General features: G+C 37.3%; 2 protein-coding genes across 5 annotated transcripts in view; both read left to right on the forward strand.

Annotated features, from left to right (window-relative positions):
* The window catches only part of LOC113154484 (major histocompatibility complex class I-related gene protein-like), a 166,238-nt gene that overhangs the window by 42,968 nt on the left and 105,090 nt on the right, over positions 1–18,180 (forward strand). The gene's annotated exons all lie outside the window — the stretch shown is intronic.
* The window catches only part of LOC113154500 (major histocompatibility complex class I-related gene protein-like), a 46,985-nt gene continuing 30,423 nt past the window's right edge, over positions 1,619–18,180 (forward strand). The window contains exons 1-9 of one of the 4 annotated variants that reach the window (XM_033326230.1): positions 1,619–1,747; positions 1,830–2,090; positions 3,107–3,385; positions 3,743–4,045; positions 4,310–4,388; positions 7,932–7,948; positions 8,113–8,130; positions 8,295–8,346; positions 8,457–10,606. In XM_033326230.1, the coding sequence (XP_033182121.1) occupies positions 1,696–1,747; positions 1,830–2,090; positions 3,107–3,385; positions 3,743–4,045; positions 4,310–4,388; positions 7,932–7,948; positions 8,113–8,130; positions 8,295–8,341 (1,056 nt within the window). In that variant the 5' untranslated portion in view covers positions 1,619–1,695 and the 3' untranslated portion in view covers positions 8,342–8,346; positions 8,457–10,606. Of the gene's footprint in view, positions 1,748–1,829; positions 2,091–3,106; positions 3,386–3,742; positions 4,046–4,309; positions 4,403–6,268; positions 6,536–6,870; positions 7,135–7,325; positions 7,626–7,849; positions 7,949–8,112; positions 8,131–8,294; positions 8,347–8,456; positions 10,607–18,180 lie in introns of those variants that run through there. The other 3 variants (XM_033326232.1, XM_033326231.1, XM_033326233.1) reach the window with 3 other exon arrangements.

The raw sequence follows: 18,180 nt of genomic DNA on the forward strand, positions 1-18,180 counted from the left end.
AACATTAACCCAAACAACTGAGTCCAAACGACCGGTATCGTCTATAGAATTTTACTAAATGCACAAAATTCAAACTAATTAAAACTCTGCACTGAACCTCAGTTGTAACTTTTGTTTCTCCAGTTTGTCATAAAACACGATCCTGTGTCAGATTATGATCCACGTGCTCACTGACCTGGTCTCCATCATGCATTCATACACATGCTAACGCAGGCTGCTCCCACCTTCACCTCTTTCTATGAACCAGCCTGACTCAAACCAGAGTGTTGTAGACTTCCCATCCCCTGTCACCTTCCTAAATATTCAGTGTTCACTGAATATTTGTCCTCTCAACCCTATAAGTCACTTTTTGTGATTATCTTGGACCCTGAACTGAAATAGGACTCTGGGGATTCAGACTTTGGGATGTGAAGCGATGCTTGTACAAACTGAATGTGAACATTAGACACACTTTCTTTTTTGAACGACCACCTTGATACTTGAGGAGTTCAGTATTTTCAGTATTTACCTTTCTACCTGCTCATTTCCCTGTTGAACAGTTAATGTTTATTTACCAGTTTAATGGTATTTGTCGTACGAGAGTCTGACACTTGCAGAGTTCTGTGCAGCAGATTGAGTTTAGAATGATTTTCTTGGACACATGCTATGACATCGCTATTGAGCTCAGTATCTTTAAATCATATTTTAATATAAACAGAATTACTTACTGCACCTCTGCCAGCCAGTGAAGTTGCCGTTTGTATTGCGTTCATGTCTGTCTATTAATTTCTGTGAGTGAGACTTTCTTTCAGGGAACACTTTCACTTTCACTGAGGTGCTTTTACATCCACTTTATTTTTGTTGCTTTTATTTATTGTCACTATTTTTAGATTTTATAAAGTGTAACTTAATGTGTGCGTCTGCCTGTTTGTGGATGTTGATGCATGTTTGTTTGTGAATGTAATGATAAAATTGTATTTTCCTATGAAATTTTTACAATTCACTGAAATAGAAATGAATAAAATAACTTATTTATATCAATAAAAAAATCTTTTAACTATATTTTTTGTGTAATTGTTGTCTTACATTGTATTATGTGAAATTCTGATTCCCTCAATAGATGAACTGAATGTACTGAAAAGTTTCTCTTCTCTCTAATCACCTTGCCACAGTCCAGGATGTCACAGCACCCCCTGCTGGTTGGGATGTTAAATAATGAACAACACTTATTCCAAATGACTCCTACACGGTTCATGTTAAATTCAGTTATTTCACTTTCTCCTTTTAGCTTTAGACTCTTTAACAACAGGATAAGTTAAATTGTTCAAGTGTGAATTCAAGAGTAACATCTGGAGGAGATGTGCACTGCTGGCAGCTGCTCTGCAGGTCGTACCACAACTTTAACCTTCATGTACAACATCTAATTTATTTTATGAAATACCAGGTACTAAACAAGAACTTTAACATGGAAATTATTATTTTTTTAAATGACCTAGACGTGTTTTAGGTTGGGTCTCACTAGTTTTTTTAAAGCCAGTATTGTCATTGGTAAAGATTTTACACCCACTGGTGGAACTTTTTTGAATTGTTTGGAACAGAAGGTCTCCATCTGTTTTTGATTGCAACAGTTTGTAAGAACATTTTGGATTCAGTTTCTTCTCCCTCTGATGACACAACATCTGGACCTCAGTCTTTCACCAAACGAGTGTTTTAAACATGATGAAACGCTCATTTTTGTTGCTTCTCCTCTTTTACGTTTCATCACCAGGTAAGTGTTGAATATTTAACCATTTACTGACTATTATACTAATTAGATGACGGGATGTTTTCAAACCCTGTTTCTTCCACAGTGAAACACTCCCTGAAGTATCTGCTCACTTCATCCACTGGAATCTCAAACCTCCCAGAGTTTATGGGGGTTTTGTTGGTCGATGACATTCAGGTGTGTTACTGCGACGACAAAAGGATTAAAGTTCAACATGATGAGTGGAAAAAGCTGTTCGATGACAACCAGCTGTGGAAGTTGGTAACAGATCAGTGTTTCTCCGTTCTGCCTAAACTCTATACAACCAGACTTCATAGGTTCATGGAGCACCTCAACCAGACCACAGGTATGTTCTGCTGTATGTTCTATGTATAATTTCTTCTAAACTCTCCTGTTAGGTGTAAAGTTCCACCAGTGACTATACAGCCACACGGAAATGTGCTATAAATCATATACAGTCAGGCCTACACAGCATGTAATCACCCATATGAGGATGGGTTCCCTGTTGAGTCTGGTTCCTCTCAAGGTTTCTTCCTGTTGCCTTCTCAGGGAGTTTTTTCTTTCCACCGTCGCCCTCGGCTTGCTCATCAGGGACAATCTGATTATTATGATTCTTACACAGTCACTGTTCATGTACTGTTCTTTGGTTGTGTAAAGCTGCTTTGTGACAATGTCAATTGTAAAAAGAACTTTACAAATAAAATTGAATTGAATTTAATTGAAAAGTGCAGATATCGCTTATGTGACATTTTTGTAATTTTAAGCATGATGAGAGATGAGGCTCATTCACTTCTTGTTCCTCAAGATGACAAAGGGTTGGGTGTTGATTTTGCACCAATGCCGTTTTTCAGTGGAACATTTAATCTAAGGTCCAACGGTCTGATGTAAGTGAAAGAGGCTAAAAAAGAGGCATCGACAGATACTGTGAGGCAGAGAGAGTGTCGAGATCAACACTTTGCATTGTTAAAATGGAGAAATACAAAAAACAACTTAAGTCTGGACTCAGGAGTCTTTTGGTGCAGAGACTTGAAACCTGGTTTCTGGAACACCTCCTTGTCTCCTTCTGCCTTCTCCTCCACACATACCACGCTGATTCCAAGAGAAACTGGGAAACTGTGTAAAATCTACATAAAACAAAATAGTTAAATAAAACATATGGAAAATTAAAACAGGGAAAATGAATCATGTTAAGAACAAATTACTGTGATTTTAAAGCTGATGTCTGGTATGAAAAATGTTCCAATCACTTCATTACTATATGTTGTTATGTCAAGCTTCTCTCCACCTCACACATCTTCACCTCCTGCACTATTAACAGGACTTACCTTTATGTTGTAACTCTGTTGTCTTTGTTTCTCTCAGGTGTCCACATTTTACAGGTGATACGTGGCTGTGAATTGGATGAAACCACTGGAGCGATTAGTGGTTTTATGAACTGTGGTTACGATGGAGACGACCTCATGTCGTTGGACCTGAAATCACAGACATGGGTCGCTCTGAAACCACAGGCTGTCACCATCAAACAGGAATGGGATGCTGACAAAGCTTCAAATCAAGAGCGTGTGGAGGTTATCACTAAGATTTTCCCTAATTGGCTGAAGACGTATTTGAGTTATGAGAATAACTCTCTGCTGAGAACAGGTAGAGTTCAGTGACCTGATGTCATTTTATGGAAACAACTACAGTATGTTCATATAAAATACATTACAGCACTGTGACTGTGTCATATGTATAAGACAATGTAGAAAGAGTGCTGTGATAGTTTCTGGCTGCCCTGTCTTTGACAGTGATGGTTCACATGGAACTGATGTTTCTTTAACTTATTTAACTCATAAACTGTGTCTTTAATTGCTTCTTATACTCTCCCATTTTCTGTCACTGTGGAATTCACCTTGTTTGTATCCTGTCTTTCCTCCTCAATCTTCTATTGTTTTTGTCTTTCACCTTTACTCAGTAGAGATTCATTATATATCATACCGTGTTTCTCTCTGTCCTCAGTTCTCCCCTCAGTGTCTCTCCTCCAGAAGACTCCCTCCTCTCCAGTCAGCTGCCACGCTACAGGTTTCTACCCTGACAGAGCCTCAATGTTCTGGAGGAAAGATGGAGAGGAGATTCATGAGGACGTGGACCATGGAGAGATCCTCCCCAACCATGATGGGACCTTCCAGATGAGAGTTGATCTGAACATTTCCTCAGTCAAACCTGAAGACTGGAGCAGGTACGACTGTGTGTTTCATCTCTCTGATGTGAAGAAGGACGTCATCACTAAACTGGACAAAGCTGAGATTAGGAACAATGAAGGTGAGACTCGAATAATATTTGATGGAAATTGTATTTGTATGTATTTTCACACCTACTATATCTACGAGTTTAATGCCAAAAAGTATTTGTTGTAGGTTAAATTGTAGACAAGTTCTTGGGATATAAAGTTTTGCCTCTTGTTTGGACCAAAGGAAAACCCTGGTTTACACCTTTGATCTTTTCATATTTCAGTCATGGTAACATTTTACCAATCAAAGCCACTGGTTTAACAGAGTTTTATTGTGGTTCCTGTTCCTCCCTCAGAGTTTCCTGCTGCTGTCATTGGAGTAGTTGTAGGACTGCTGCTCCTGTTAGTCTGCATCACTGGACTCTTCATCTGGTGGAAGAAGAAGAACAGTGAAGCATAAAGATGTTTTCATTCATGTTTGGGTTTTGCATGTAGGATTTAACAATGTGTCAAAAACATTACACAGTATTTATTGTGATTTTCTATTTTTAATTTGTTCAGTGTGTGACTGACACTCGATTCCCACAACAGATGGACTGAATGTACTGAAGAGTTCGTCTTCTCTCTTCATATTCAAATCAGAAACTGTGAAATGATCTGTTGATGTTTGTTTTTATATTTCAATATGTTTAATCAAAACTTGTTCTACTATTTAATACCGTAATTTCTCATCTGTGTTTCAGGATTCAGACCTGCAAACAGGAAGTTATCTGCTATTAGTAGTCAATTGTTTTTGTCTAGTCCTGTCTTTCATATAACTACTGCTATTTGTGATAATTAAACTGCCTCTGAGGTGCTGTTAGCTTGACAATTGATTTAGACTAAAACATGTAAAGAACGTGAAAGTGTCCATTTGTCCAAAATTTATTCTAGAGTAAATTTCTGATTTTTCATTTGGTAATTATTCATTTAACACACATGACCTGGTGCTGCTCAGAACAAATTGGGGACATTTTACATATAAAACACACTTTTTAAACACAGAACACACTGTACAGTTCACTGTTAACTGTCCTATTGCTCCTCATCACCCAGGTTCTTTAAATACTGCCACAGTCTAGGATGTAACTGCGCCCCCTGCTGGTTGGGGTGTTAACATAAATAATAAAAATGGCTCCTACACAAATTCAGTAACTTTCTTCTTCTAGCTTCAGACATCAGATAGTCCAGATGTGTTTGACTAACAAAGGTGAAGATTGTGACTAAAACCTGTTTCTTACAGACTGTAGAACGAAAAGAGCAGTCGGTAAAGATGAGGCTGATTTTAACAACCTTAGTGAGGAGGTTAATCCATAAAAGACACAGCAGCATTTGATTAATATATAATGATTTGTAAAAGAATCTAATCCTGCAAAACCTAAAGAGTAACTAGTGATGTTGACATGAAGGTAGAGGAGTAAAAGTTAAAGTAAATAGTAAATAGAAATACCTCAAATACCTGAAAAATCTACTTAAGTACACTATTTGAGTAAATGTAGTTTACTACTGTAGGTTTACAGCCCGGTTCTCAACCACCAGCTGGTTAAACTCAGTCAGGATGGACCCTGATTAAAATGTAAGATATCAGTGCTTACACATGTAGAGCAGTAAACGTGATTTTAGTTTCAGAATGAGCAACAGCATGATATTTAACAAAATACCGTCCTGGGATATGGATCTGATTATGTTTATTGAATGCAGTCGCCTGATGTTCACTCCTCCCAAATCATCTGGGGAAGATCTCTCTTTGCAGACGGTGATGGAAGAGGGAAGGAATGTTTCACAAAACTAATACGCAAGAAGCCATCTGTGAGGTGGAGCTGTACAACCCCAGGACCAGAGATTTAACTCCATGATATTCCTGTGAATCCAGTTCTTGCATGTTAGTGATGTTTGAAACTTAATACTTGGAGAACGTATTAATAAAACTCTGGGAAAATGTCATAAAGACTGTAAACTGAACAGTCTCCTTTTTTGCTTTATAGTTGTTTTTCTGGTAAAACAAACATGTCGTCAGTTTATTACAAATGTTTGTTGCAGTTTGCTCTAAAATGTTTTTTGTTTGCTTTTGCTTTGTTTTGTTTCCAGCAGCTTTTCCATGATTAGACATGAAGATGTAGTTCAGCCCCTGTTAATTTTGTAAACTAACGTATCATCTGCAGTACAAGTTGAGATGTAATGATGTGATCTACGTGATCAGAGCTGATTAAAAGTGTTCAGCCAACTCTGAGTTCAACAAGTTAACGCCTCCTCTATTGCCTCTGTTTGTTCTACAGTGAAACACTCCCTGACATATTTCCTCACTACTTCCTCTGGACTCCAAACCTTCCCAGAGTTTGTGTCTGTTTCAGTGGTTGATGGAGTTCAGGTGGGTTACTGTGACAGTAACAGTAAGACAGCAGAACCCAGACAGGACTGGGTTAGAAGGTTATTCAGAGATAATCCTGGACACCTGGAGTGGCACAGTCAGAACTGCAAGATCTCTTATGTGGTGTTGAAAGAAGATATTGACATGATAAAACTGCACTTTAACCAAACTGGAGGTTTGTCTGTTTTCAGTTTCTACCACCTTGTGCTTTTGCATGCGTGTTGTAGATTTAATGCATGAATGTGTTTTGAGAAATTGTGTACATCATACTGTAAGTCATTACTACTCTACTCAGAAACATCTGTCTGTAGAACCATCTCATCAATCTCTATACATGTACCAACAACATCTTAGAGTCACACATAAACAGAACCTTTATGTAAACCCATCTTAAGTTAGTTTATAAATATAATGGTTACCTCATAAAAGTAGTGACCTGTGGTAAATATCATCTACTAACTAATGATAACTAACTACAATCTCACCCTAAAGTTTCTGTCTCTGTTTCAGGTGTTCACATTTTACAGGAGATGTCTGGCTGTGACTGGGATGATGTCATTGATGAGGTTACTGCATATGATCAGTTTGGTTATGATGGAGAAGAATTCACATCACTGGACCTGAGGACGCTGACATGGGTTTTCAAAGACAAGGCTGACACACTTCAAAACAAGTGGAAAAGAGTTAATAATGAAATAAACCACATCAAATACATTTGCCCTGAGTGTCTGAAGAAGTACATGGACTATGTGAATAGATCTTTGAAGAGAAAAGGTAGAATCACATCACTTGATGTAATTTGAAGTGAATATTAAAAAAAAATCAACCAACTGAAAAAAATGACATACATTATGCAAATGTTCCAAAATTAACACTTCTCTATAAAATGAACACTAATATTATAGACCTTTGAACTACATGTGTTGTAAAGAGTTGTTAGTGATAGATTCTCTCTCTCTCCTCAGCTCTCCCATCAGTGTCTCTCCTCCAGAAGACTCCCTCCTCTCCAGTCAGCTGCCACGCTACAGGTTTCTACCCTGACAGAGCCTCAATGTTCTGGAGGAAAGATGGAGAGGAGATTCATGAGGACGTGGACCATGGAGAGATCCTCCCCAACCATGATGGGACCTTCCAGCTGAGAGTTGATCTGAACATTTCCTCAGTCAAACCTGAAGACTGGAGCAGGTACGACTGTGTGTTTCAGTTTTCTGGTGCTGAGAACATCATCACCAAACTGGACAAAGCTAAGATCAGAACCAACAAGGGTAAGAGGGAGATCAGATGTTGTACTAATGCTTCAACAAAAGGTTTATTAATCTCTGAACAAATGTATTAAAAGAAACACAGTGTTATGTTGGTTTCTGCATAATTGTCTCCTCTAAATAATCTGCAGCTTTTATGTAACAACTTCATAAAGTCAACATATTTGTCTCCATCTAGTGGCAGAAATGGTGTAAATGTTCTGTTCTGGTTCCTGTTCCTCCATCAGAGTTTCCTGCTGCTGTCATTGGAGTAGTTGTAGGACTGCTGCTCCTGTTAGTCTGCATCACTGGACTCTTCATCTGGAGGAAGAAGAAGAAAAATGAGGGTGAGGAAAGAAGACGTTTTCAGTTATCATTAATTTGTTGTGAAGTTATTTTAATCTACTGCTGGATTGGACATTTATATTTATAGTTGTTTAACTCAAGGTTAAAATGTCAACAGCAAGCATAAAATAATCTGAAAGTGTGTAATCTCTCCTCTACATTTCAGGTTTTAAACCTGCAAACAGTGAGTTTTCTCTTATGTAATGTTTTTATAATTCTTCATTAATAGGAATTTAAACTGTGTTTTATGATTTACATGTTAACATTATTAACTATTTGTGTCCAGTTCTTTCACATAGTTACTGTTCATTTCAAGTTCAATTATTACATTTAATTTTCTGCTTTTAGCTTCAGCCTCTTCGTCATCGTCACACAGCAGCTCAGCTCCTGACTAATCACTGTGAGTATGATTTACCAGATGATTTACTTTCCTCATCTTCTTAAGTGAAGGTATAGAAAATATTTATCGTTATACAGTTTTTCTTTATGTTCATATGTTTCTTTCCTCAGGCTGTGCATCCCAGGAGGCCCCAACTCCGTCAGTAGTGAAGACAATGTGCCACACAGCACAGCAAACATCTCTTGAGTGATAGATTGAAAAGTGAAAACACTAAGACAACCAGGCTAAAGTCGTGGTGATGTACAGTTCCTGTGACTGAGGGTATGTGAGAGGAAATACAATTTAAAATGCAAATACAGCAACAACCAGGAGACTTTATGGAGAAGATGCACACCAACAACACTGCAAACACAGAATACAGTGGCTAATTGTAAATGTGATTCTCTCTTGACACTCACCTGTCAACACACCTAGATCAGCTGACAATACACCTGCTCTCTCAGGTCTCACGATGTCAGCAGTGAAAGATTTAAAATGTGCTGCGTTCGTGTTGTACAGGCAAGCAGCACATTTAAACTAAACTAACTAAATTCCACACTGTGCAGCTAATTCTTACATTTATTGTTAAAACAGAACTTTACTGTGAAATTAAAAATCGCTGTTTAAAACCATTCAGTGCACTAAAAACAGTTTCAGTCTCACTTTGACTGTTTGCATCTTGTAAAATGTTTGGACGTAGTTCTGAGTTTGTCACAATGCAGCATGTTGCAGCAGCAGCTGAACATTATGTTAGCACTGAAAAGTAAACTAAACTCCTTAAAGCAGATGTCTGCAAAGTGAGATTGAATGTTTTTAGTGTTACTGCTTTGTTACAAAACACTGACTTGTCCAGTAACTTACAGTATAACATGAATCTGTAAGTTATGTAAGTTACCAGAGCAGAGCATTAGTAAGCTAGGGGGCTTTAGATGTCCTCATTCGTTCTCCCCAAACAAAGGGACGACTGGACAAGTATTCAAGTATATCTAGACAACACATGCTCAAAGTTGTAGCAACGATACGCACAATCGTACCAGATCCCAGTTGATCCAGGTACAGAAATTGTTCAAAGATGGTGCCAAGTCATGAGTGAAACTGTTTATCTAGCACAAAGATAAAATGTATTTGTTTAGGCTCTATGAAGGTTTTACAGATATAAAATTGTAAAATGAGTAGCCTAATGCGTTACATAATAAATTGGCTTCTAAGCTAAAAAGTCCTTAGAGTAGTTAAACCTTCCACTACCTCCAGAAACACATAAATCCCATGATGAACAGTAATAATGTCTAAAATTAGCTTTAATGAGTATTTTAACAAATTCTTGTTCTTATTTCTTAATCAGTGTTGACTCCCAGTGAAGATAGATAGTAGAGAACTCTTATTTTTTTAGACAGAGCTTTGTAAAGATTTGTGTTAACATTTTATTTAACCATCCATCACATTTATATTGTTAGAGACCAGGTCATCTGATGGGTTAGATTAGTAGTAAATCCAGTCATGGACAATACAGTCATTTGTCATTTCATGTCTGAAACACATGAATACTCCCAGTAGAAAAATCATTAGTAGTGAAATAATTTCTCTCCAGTGTCATAAAATAAAATGTATATAAACCAGTCGCTGTTCAAAGTACAGAATGAAGCTGCAGAGCCGCTCAGGTCTTCTGCATACTTTGAATCTTTTTATTTATAGAACATATTTTCACATTCTCATTTAAATTTATTCTTCCTTTCATGGTTTTAAAGCTTTGTCTAACGTTGCACTGTTACAGGACATCTTGTGCTGATACACTTCAGTTAATTCATTTTACTGCTGTTGTTAATGTTTGTATGTCGGTTATTTCTAAAAGACTGTGAAGTGTGTGTGTGTGTGTGTGTGTGTGTGTGTGTGTGTGTGTGTGTGTGTGTGTGTGTGTGTGTGTGTGTGTGTGTGTGTGTGTGTGTGTTGTGTTAATACAGAACTATATGTTTTGTAGTTCTGTCTGTGGAGATTTGTGACCACCCAGGTCATTTGCTGGCTCATTTTCAAAGGTTCTATTTGATTACAAAGAGTCTCGTATGTTCTTAACTATTTATATTGTTATTTTTTTGTCATCTTGCACAAAGTGTGATTAGCTCTAAAGTAAAGTCCCTCCAGGATTTAATTTTTTAGGGTTGACCTGCAGTATGGGAAGTGTTTTGTAGTGTTAGCAGCACTGGTGTGAGACGTTCAGGTACAGTACAGAGTTGTGATTTAACAAAATTGCAAGTTGTACAGAATTCACACAGATTTGTTAGATTTGTGTAAATTGTTTGTTAAACTTTTTTTATTATTATATGTTCAAGGTAAGTGAAAGACATTTGGGGGAGAGGTGAAAACTCTGATGTCAAATCCTGTTGTTTAAGAGAAAGAGAGTGAGAAAACAGATTTCCAGACTAAGGATCCGGAGGTTTTTTTTCAGCAGGAAAATTTACAGAAATTGTGAATGTTTGATGACAAAGACAATAACATTATTATGGACACCATTATGTGTTAATTGTTGCAGTTTCAATATCACAGAGATTCTGGAGGGACTGAATTATTATGTTGTCATCTGTTGTCAAGTTCTTTTTTCAGAGTGATTAAATTAATGTAATTTATGTTTCTTCAATATTAAAACAAACAGTGTATATGGAGACTGAGTTAAATTCTTTTTTTATTAACGTTTATATGTTCACAGTAAGTCAACAACATGTCTGCAAAGAGGTGGAAAGTTGAAAACTCTGATTTCAAATCCTGTTGTTTTAGAGAAAGAGAGTGAGAAAACAGATTTCCAGACACATGATCCACATTGTTTTTCAGCAGATTAAGTTCAGGACTTTGCTCTTTCAAAACCTACCATTTGTTCCATACTAAACATTCTTTACTGTGTGTTTGTTCTTTTATCTTTCTCACAACTGTTTGAGCTACTTCTATAAATCTATGTTGCCAAAAATCGAACTTTAAAAATATATTTGTTGTTTTAGATAAACAGAAAATGTATCTGCACGGATATGATCAGTTATTTATAAGCAAATAAATACAGAAACGTGTTGGTGAAGTAGATTTCTTCATGTACCGGTGGACAGAGTTTTATTGATCAGTTAAGATGATTCATTACGTCAGTCTGACATAAAACGTCTCCATCCGCCGGACAAACGAGTTCCTGCCTGGTTCAGATGAATCTGAACTGGACTCAAGAAGCCTCCACATGCACAGATGGAGCGTGTTTTTACTCTGCTTATCTTCAGTGCTGTTACACATTCAGGTAAAATCCACTTTACTTTCTTACACACTGATTTGTTTGCTTTATCTATTATGAGTCTGTGTTATATTGTCTTTTGATTTGTACTGAACCAGCTGTCTGTGTATTAGCCTTTAGATGCGGTTCGGTGCTGTTTAACACTACAACACTGTTTATTGGTGGATTTAATATGATTAGAAGCGGCTTCGGTCAAACACACACTTTGCGCTAATGTTAGGGTGGTTCTGAGACGCACTGCAGCAGAACCAGCGAAAGTGAAAGTAAAATGTGATTTTAATGCGATTCATCAGCTCCAGTGACCAGAACATCAGCTCTGGGATTGTTTCTGATGGAGGTCGACGTTTGTTGTAAAATCTCCAAACTGTAAAATGTGGCACAATAAGTTTTGATGTTGTTGTTTTATTCCAACAAACTGTGTGAGAGGATTAGTTCCAGTTAGAGATTCTTCACCAAGACTAGACCACAAACTATATAACAATATCATAATAATATATAATGATAAGGTTTGAACCAGGACAATAATAAATGCTTTTGATTCATTTACTTTCACCACTGTACATTTCATTATTCATATCAACTAAAAGCTCTGTTTGTTCTACAGTGAAACACTCTCTGACATATTTCCTCACCACTTCCTCTGGACTCCAAACCTTCCCAGAGTTTGTGGCTGTTTCAGTGGTTGATGGAGTTCAGGTGGGTTACTGTGACAGTAACAGTAAGACAGCAGAACCCAGACAGGACTGGGTCAGAAAACTAATCAAAGATGATCCTGATCACCTGGAGTGGCACAGTCGGAAATGTGAGGTCGTTCAAGTGTTGTTGAAAGACGATATTGACATGATAAAACTGCACTTTAACCAAACTGAAGGTATGTCTATTTCTGATTTCTATACTTTTTTCATTATTCTACAATGATTGGTTAAATTCATTAATACATTTTGAAAAGCTGCATCCTGAGAGATAGCCTGTGTCCTGCAGTAGACCGTCCGTTGGCTGTGGTCACAGTGAGTCGATTTACCTTCAGCTGTAGCTGCTGAGCAGCAAGTGTCACTGTACCTCAGCGAGATGGATACAGTTAGTTAAAGGAGGATATAACCAGCATCACCGGCTGATTGAGACTCACAATGCAAAGGGAACTCAAAGATTTGGGACTAAACAGCTGTGTAGCCTTAAGAAAACCACTTGTCAATGAGGCTAATCAGAAATGTATTTATTATAAATTGCAAATTGTCTAGTAGGCCTGTGGGGGCTGCTGCAGTTGGTCAGGCCTAGGTTCAGCAAAGTTATGTCTCCAAAGAATGAGGTCAGCTGACTACATGAATACACTGAATGACCAGGTTATTCTATCAGTGAGGTTTTTTTTCCCTGATGGCACGGGCTTTTTCCAAGACGACAATATCAGGATTCATTGGGGTCAAACTGTGAAAGAGTGGTTCAGGGAGCAGGACTCATCATCTTCACACATGGATTGGACACCACAGAGTCCAGACCTTAACCCCATTGAGAATCTTTGGGATGTGCTGGAGAAGACAGCGGTCCGACTCTCCCATCCTTAATACAAGATCTTGGCGAAAAATGTATGCAACTCTGGATGGGAATAAATGTTGTGACATTGCAGAAGCCACGGTGAATGTGTGCTGCAATCAAAGCTAAAGGCGGTCCAAGTTAATACATTGTTATGGTGAAGGTATACTGTCAGTGGCGAGCGATGCTGGAGCCAATCTCAGCTGTCACAGGGTGAAAACCAGATACAACCTGGACAGGTCACTGTAAACCACATCTGTAGTCTGTTATGCAGAAACCTACTTACACTGGACTGGTGTCTGAGGATCAGACCGATAAATCAAATTCTGTCATTCTGTATGGTCCAAACAGTAAGTGTAGTCAGGTTATGATGAAGGTAATAAACCGTCACTGTAGTTACACAACAATGTATATATTAGGGGAAAACATAGACATGCAAGGGTCTACTACATAACACAGGCTATACACTCAGACTAGAGATCAGTCTTCCATTATGGATCAAAGGAAAAGCAAAAGTAGCTCAGAAAAAAAAGTCACCGCCGCTCCGTATAATCATATAATCACATAACCCTCGTCTCTAGAACCATCCCATTCATCTCATCTCAGTTTAGTACATGAACCCCCAACATCGTAGTGTGTGCACATTCTTGCATGTAAACAAAACCTGTATACAATTTATTTGTAAGTTATTTCTTAATTATATGTATTGGTTAACATTTGAGTGTCCATTTCAGTTTTTTGTCATCACGTACTATAAAGTAGTGACCTGTGGTAAATATCTGTTACTAACTAATGATAGCTAACTGCAATCTCACCCTGAAGTTTCTGTCTCTGTTTCAGGTGTTCACATTTTACAGGAGATGTCTGGTTGTGACTGGGATGATGACAGTAAAGAGGTTACTGGGCTCGATCAATATGGTTATGATGGAGAAGACTTTACATTATTGGACCTGAAGACGCTGACATGGGTTTTCACAGAAAAGGCTGACACACTTCAAAACAAGTGGAAAAAAGTTCATAATGACATAAAAAACAAGAAATACTTCATCGATTACACTTGCCCCGAGTGGTTGAAGAAGTACATGCACTATGGGAATCATTCTCTGAACAGAAAAGGTAGAATCACATTACTTGATTTAATTTAAAATGCATCTTGTGAGTTAAACTTTTTTCAAAATGTAAACTTAACATTACTTGAAAATTATCATTTGAAAGGACAATGAAAGAATTTTATGTTTTATGAGACATAAGGGCAGAAATTAAAAGGAGCCTTTCCAAAGTGGTCCATCTTGGGTCCAATCTCTATTAATGAACAGTATTTTTGTTGTTTAGTTAAATGCTTTAAATAGTTTCTGTTTGATTGCATCAGAATCAATTCCTGACTTAGAACAGAAGCAGCAGGGGAACTGTGACTTCTTCTTCTTCTCTAAGCTGCTCTGGCCGCTGGTGTCTTGCAGCCTGTTGGAATCTTTTCTCTCTCTCTGTTTTTCAGAACTGGGTGGATCTATCTGTTTCAATTTAATTAAATTTTATTTGTATAGAGTCAAATCACATCAGAAGTTTTCTCAATACACTTTACAGTTGTTTAAGGTTTAAGACCTTACAGAGTATAATTGTACAAAAATTATATAGAAAACCCAGGAATCCCATTTGAGCAAGTTTTAGACAACAGTGGAGAGAAAAAAGCAGAACCAGGCTCATGGTGGGCGACCATCTGCCTCGACCGGTTGGGGTCAGTGAAAAGAACAGCAGACAACAAAAACAACAACAAGTAGTAAACATTGGGTAGGTCAACTGGACAGCTGCTGGTTGAAAATATCATTGGTGAGTTGTCTCATTATTTGTGGTTTATCATAGATGCTGTCATCTGGCCATTTTCAACATGTTTGTTGCTGCCTGTGTTGTAGATGCCACGTCAGCTCCATTAGCTCTGGCAGCCAGAAGCTTCTCTGTCTGGTTCTGGTTGTGGTTGGTCTCACATTGCTTAAACACTTGTGTGTGTGTGGTTTAATATGACTTGATTGTGTAGGTATGACCATGGCTGTATGTGGTGTCTAACAACTCTTCATTTGCCTCACTTGGTGGTCTGCCCTGCTAGTTTAGTCTGCCTCATGAATTTATTCTTTATCTCATATTATTGGTAAAATCCGTGGAGTCATCAGCAGTTGTTTTGTTTAAATAACAGCAGGTTTCTGTTTAATGATGAATCATGGCACGATGAGCACATCTCACATCTCACTTACTCTTGTCTCCATTCTGCCCTTCATCTCTGTTTGCTTCACTATGGATCCATATTTCATCTCTGTGCAGCCTATGGAATACTGCAGATCATGATGAAATACTGTTTTAACATAAAAAAAACTTTCAGTTGATCTGTAATTACATTTTAGCATTGCATTTTGACTTGTTGAAGTTATAACTGGAGATAACATGTATTTCTATGTAATGTAAAACAGCCTACCATTAATTATAGAAATAATTTATTTCTAATTTTTACTGATAAGAATATAATATCTTCAATTTTAGTTTTGCATAGTGGCAGATAATGCTACTAGCATATTGTTGTTTTATGTTATTATTATTAAAACAGGCCATACCCAAAGGCTTTGCTGGATTACAATCTGGCTCTGACTTAAATTGTCCATCTCTGTCTCTGTCCCTTTCTTCCTCCCTCCACCTCCATTAGTGATAGATTCTTTCTGTCTCTGTACATCTCTCTCTCCTCAGCTCCTCCCTCGTTGTCTCTCCTCCAGAAGACTCCCTCCTCTCCAGTCAGCTGCCACGCTACAGGTTTCTACCCTGACAGAGCCTCAATGTTCTGGAGGAAAGATAGAGAGGAGATTCATGAGGACCTGGACCATGGAGAGATCCTCCCCAACCATGATGGGACCTTCCAGATGAGTGTTGATCTGAACATTTCCTCAGTCAAACCTGAAGACTGGAGCAGGTACGACTGTGTGTTTCAGATCTCTGGTGTGAAGAAGGACATCATCACCAAACTGGACAAAGCTGTGATCAGCACCAACTGGGGTAAGACTGAGATGTAATGTGATAGAAATTGGAAATACACCAATTTGTTTGTTGTGTTAAGATAGTCTTGATTGAAGCCGCAGGTTTTATGCCAAAAAGCTTGAGTCAGTGTTCCCCAAACTGGAAAGTGCACCTTTAGTGGGTGAGTGACTGCAGAACTGTTTTATTACAGGACAATGTTTTGATTTTAGATCTCAAGTTTATAACCTTGTAGGTCTTGCATAAAAAATACAGAGAAAATCTTATCTCAATCAAATCTCTTACATTGTAAAACTGTTTTTAATGTGTTGTGAACTAGTATTTTAGACCAATAATAAGCGATATGTAATGTAAGGACATTTAGAACATTCTGTGATATTCAATAAAATGTCCTCACTGAAATTTCAGTACTGTATTTATTACATACAAAATGAAAAATTATTATTTAACTTCTTTCTGTAGGTTCTTCCTGGCATGTCTGAGGGTGTATAAATATTTTTACTTACAAAATCTGAGTCATTAACTTTGCTCGAACAGGATAATTCCAGTTTACAACTTCTATTTTCGTAGGTCATTAGTATTTTAGAAAATGAAAATTACTGTATAGTTCAATGAAATTTGGTTTTCTACCTCACTGTCTTACTCATATGATCTGCTTTATTTACAGATTCCATAAACTAATCATATTTATCTTTATCTCATTCCAGTTCCTCCCTCAGAGTTTCCTGCTGCTGTCATTGGAGTAGTTGTAGGACTGCTGCTCCTGTTAGTCTGTATCACTGGACTCTTCATCTGGAAGAAGAAGAAGAATGGTGAGAAACAAAGACGTGTGCTGGATGTGCTGGATATTTAAAAAGCTGCTTAAAGACGTATTTTAACTTTTAATATTTTGTATTAAAAGTGTTTTTAACTTTCTACACTTTTACACCAGATTTGCAAACTGTCAGTTCTGTCTTTTGTTTACAAAACTTTTTTTACAATAATTGAACGTGTCTGATATTATTGCTCATCAATTTCTTTGTGATCCTTGAATCCCTTTTTTGTTCAGTACTGTCTTTTAATAACTGTTTTAATTTGATAATATCACTTAACTTTCTGCTCCTGCTTCAGATTCTCCATTCATAGCCAGACAAACTTCAGATCACAGTAAGTATTATTTCAACTACAGTGTCCAGTGTCAAACTGCTGTAACTGTTATTTGAGTAAGTGTAAATTAAAGTTTTATATAGTCCAGCATCAAACATTACATATTAAAGGCTTTTTCCAATGTGTCTTGACAGGTTCCTGCATCAGTCAACAGTGAGGGCTCCAGTGTGTTACTGTGACATCAAAACCATTTAAGAGAGTACTGTTTGTGTTATAATAAATGTAACAGTAAAGCCAATGATAAGATCACAGGATTAAGAGAAGAACAGTATTTAAACCCTTAAAGAGTAACAGCATGTTCTACTTTTCTGTTGCTGCAGACATTGTTAGGAACTAACCAGAGAGTAAACAAAGGAAGAGTGAGAAAAGAATAATACTGATACTTGTGTCTAATTTATCTTATCAGACTAAAGGTGTTTCTCCAAATATGACACAAGGTCTTTGTGCTTGTTTATGAAATACTGAATGAACTCCTGGACTTGACTGAGTATCAAGACATCTTAAAACATGGTGTTACTTGTTCATTTCTGAGGTCAGGGTTATTTAATGAACTGTTAAAATTCAAGACATTTTTAATGTGATGTAAAAGATTTAACAAAAAAATTCCATGTAAAAAAGGCATTCCTGAGGTACTGTGTTTAAAAAGGTACGGTTGATATTAGTAGTATTTTAAAGGTACAGAATACTGTCTCTGGACATTTAGACAGTGAAAAGATTCATGCACATGTTTTTGAGTAATGTCTATTTAAAAAACTGGCAAATGTTCAAATCTCACAGTTTCTACTTAGAAATCTTCTCCAACTTCTGAGTGATATTTATTCAGTTTGCTGTTTAGTAAGAAATGAAATCATATTTAAAGGGCTGATATTTAAACAACAACTTTAAAGAGCTTTGTCGTAACCTGCTAATGTATT

The sequence above is a fragment of the Anabas testudineus genome, chromosome 11 (assembly GCF_900324465.2).
Source record: "Anabas testudineus chromosome 11, fAnaTes1.2, whole genome shotgun sequence".
Taxonomy (NCBI): Eukaryota; Metazoa; Chordata; class Actinopteri; order Anabantiformes; family Anabantidae; genus Anabas; species Anabas testudineus.